We start from the raw sequence: 2,778 nt of genomic DNA on the forward strand, positions 1-2,778 counted from the left end.
TCTTGGTCCCTCCTGTGCCACCCCATTAAAAAAAATCCTACAATCACCCCTGCTAGTAGAATGAAAATAGATATTAGTTCGTTTTAAGGATTAAAGTTATGTTACTGTTTCTTGTGTTGGGGCACATGACTTTTCCCAGACTGGTTCTTGGTCCCTCCTGTGCCACCCCATTTAAAAAAATCCTACAATCACCCCTGCTAGTAGAATGAAAATAGATATTAGTTCGTTTTAAGGATTAAATGTTAAAACAGCTTGCCATATGTTGGAGGGCGAGTCTGATTCTGAATCATCTGAACAATCACACAGAATACATATAAATACACAGAGCATTACACATAAAAAAAAAAAAACAGAAGCACGACTGAAATAACTCTAAACACAACAAATTTAGCACATTGCCAAAATACACATAAACAGTAAATATTAGTCATCCGCAGATGACACTGAATGAAACTGGTTACGCTGTCAGAATATTTGCAGTAACTTGCATAAAAATATGCTTCAGCCACTTTTTCCTAATTTTGATATCCTCTTGAAGCACGTCTGAAGGATTTTCTGATATTACTTGAATATACACTTTTCAATGTATTCGAGTATATTTAGGTTTATAACGCGTCTGGTTCTCACCTCATTAATGAATTTGTAGTTTGCGGGTAAAGCTGCAAAGTCCTCCTCAGCGTCAGCTGCCTCCGTAATAATCCTATGATACGTGCAGCATGATTAAATCATAAATTAATCTATTACCAAGAGCGCTTTTCTTCCCTTTTTCATCAAAACAATAGTTGCATAGTATGACTTAAGCGCAGTAGGGCAATCACGCGTTGGCACCTTATAAGGCTGTGAATTGCATTGAATCTGACACCTCAGCTGCACAACCATCCCTCAACACAGAATATTCTGACTCACTTTCAAACTCAAATGTTCATTTCTTACACAAATGAAGGTATGCATATAAAAATAAATGAGACAATAAGTGTAATGCATATGGCCAAAAATATTTCATTTTATAGCTTTTATTTTCATCCTTACCTAGACATTTAATGTAAATTATCTGCAAATAATAAGAAAATTTAGCAAAATAAACAATATCTCTCTATTAAGCAGAAAGCAATAAAACATTTTTTAAATGACACCCAGAGCAAATCCCTATTAAAGCCTGTTTCTGCCACGGTTTAAAAAAAAAAAAAGGTAATAGTAAACTAGTAATTACAAGAAAAATATTGCAATTGTTAGATAAAAATTCAGAGACTAAATCAGAACTGCAAAATGTAAACAGAATTCAGAGAAAAAAAGTTAGAATTGTGAGATATAAACTTAGAATTGTAAAACTCTGAATAAAGACATTATAAAGTCTGAATTGTGAGATAAAACAATGCAATACCTTTTTTTCTGTGACGGAACCAGCCTTATTATAAAAATCTAAAGAAACATCTCAAAAACAGTCTGCATGTCAGAAAAAGGCCCTCCGATATTACTGACATTTCTGCTATAGTTCATTATCAGTTTTTAAAACAAAGGAAGTTAAACAATATTTGCAAGGTGATAAATACTTTCATTGTGGTAACTCATTGTTAAACTCGCTGATAAGATAACGATGAGTAGTGATATGATTTAATTTCCAAATTTCATTCTTATAAAGTGTTCTAAGTCAGGCCGAAATACAGTATTTCGTTCTGAGGTGATAAATACATTTATGTTTCATTCTCAAACACACAAAACACATTAACATCTCATAACAGAATGAGTGCAGATTATTGTGACATGTTTGGCTGTCCTCCTGCGTCCCCCTGTGCCTCCTCCAGCATCTGCTTGTACTGGCTTTTGAAGAACCCAGCCTTGTAAAAGGAGAAAATAAGCAGGAATAAAGCATTTAACAATATAGATAGTGTTGGCAGGTGAAACTGAAGGGCCAGTGATTACAATTGACTGTATGATGTGATATACCTTATAGAGGGCCGCTGTGATGAGAGCCAGTAGCAGCAGTCCTCCTATTACACCTCCAATGATCTCTTTAGTCAGATTCACCTCCTCATACACCTCCACTTGAGTATTAATCTACATAAATAGAAACATGTGAATTTCAGCAGTCAGATGTCACACTCAAGAAGTCCCACTTCCCACACAGATGTCCCATGTCAAACAATAGATACATGATTATAATTTTGGCTACTTAATTGGTTAATACTGTTGGTGTATTATATTACTACACTGAATTCAGTAAATATGAACTTTCAATCGAACATTTCAGTCGAGCGTGAAATGAAGCCTTTGTTATCCTAAGACTTTCAAGTTGGTAAGAAATGTTTTCTAAACATTTTTTAAAAATCTTACAGACCCTAGACATTTGGATGGTAATGCATGTACTCTTGTCTCTGTCAAAATCAACAAAAATTGTGTGACTTCCTGACACTTGTACGCAGTAACACAGCCACACATCTACAGGAAGTATATATGTGTAAAAGGATTGTGTGTGTGTTTGTGTGTGTGTGTGTGTGTGTGTGCAGTGCTGCATGAAAGTTTGTGAAGCCTTTAGAATTGTCTATATTTCTACATAAATATAACCCAAAAAATCATCAGATTTTAATGCAAGTCCTGAAAGTTGACAAAGAGAACCCAATCAAACAAATGAGATGAAAATATATGCTTTGTCATTGATTTATTCAGGAAAATTATCCAATATTACATATCTGTGAGCGGCAAAAGTATGTGAATCTCTAGGATTAGCTGTTAATTTGAAGGTGAAATTAGAGTCCATCTGTTCAGAGGTGTTTTCAATCA

The 2,778-nt window shown here is 34.5% G+C and overlaps 1 protein-coding gene across 1 annotated transcript in view; it reads right to left on the reverse strand.

Moving 5' to 3' along the window:
- Window positions 1–1,072: 1,072 nt before the first annotated feature.
- Window positions 1,073–2,778, reverse strand: part of LOC107708963 (integrin alpha-X-like) — a 20,514-nt gene continuing 18,808 nt past the window's right edge. The window contains exons 29-30 of the mRNA XM_016513341.1: window positions 1,945–2,055; window positions 1,073–1,835 (exon numbers count right to left, since the gene is read on the reverse strand). Coding sequence (XP_016368827.1) covers window positions 1,752–1,835; window positions 1,945–2,055 — 195 coding nt within the window. The 3' untranslated portion in view covers window positions 1,073–1,751. The remainder of the gene's footprint in view (window positions 1,836–1,944; window positions 2,056–2,778) is intronic.

The sequence above is a fragment of the Sinocyclocheilus rhinocerous genome, unplaced genomic scaffold (genome assembly GCF_001515625.1).
Source record: "Sinocyclocheilus rhinocerous isolate Xijiao unplaced genomic scaffold, SAMN03320098_v1.1 scaffold24, whole genome shotgun sequence".
NCBI classification, from domain to species: Eukaryota; Metazoa; Chordata; class Actinopteri; order Cypriniformes; family Cyprinidae; genus Sinocyclocheilus; species Sinocyclocheilus rhinocerous.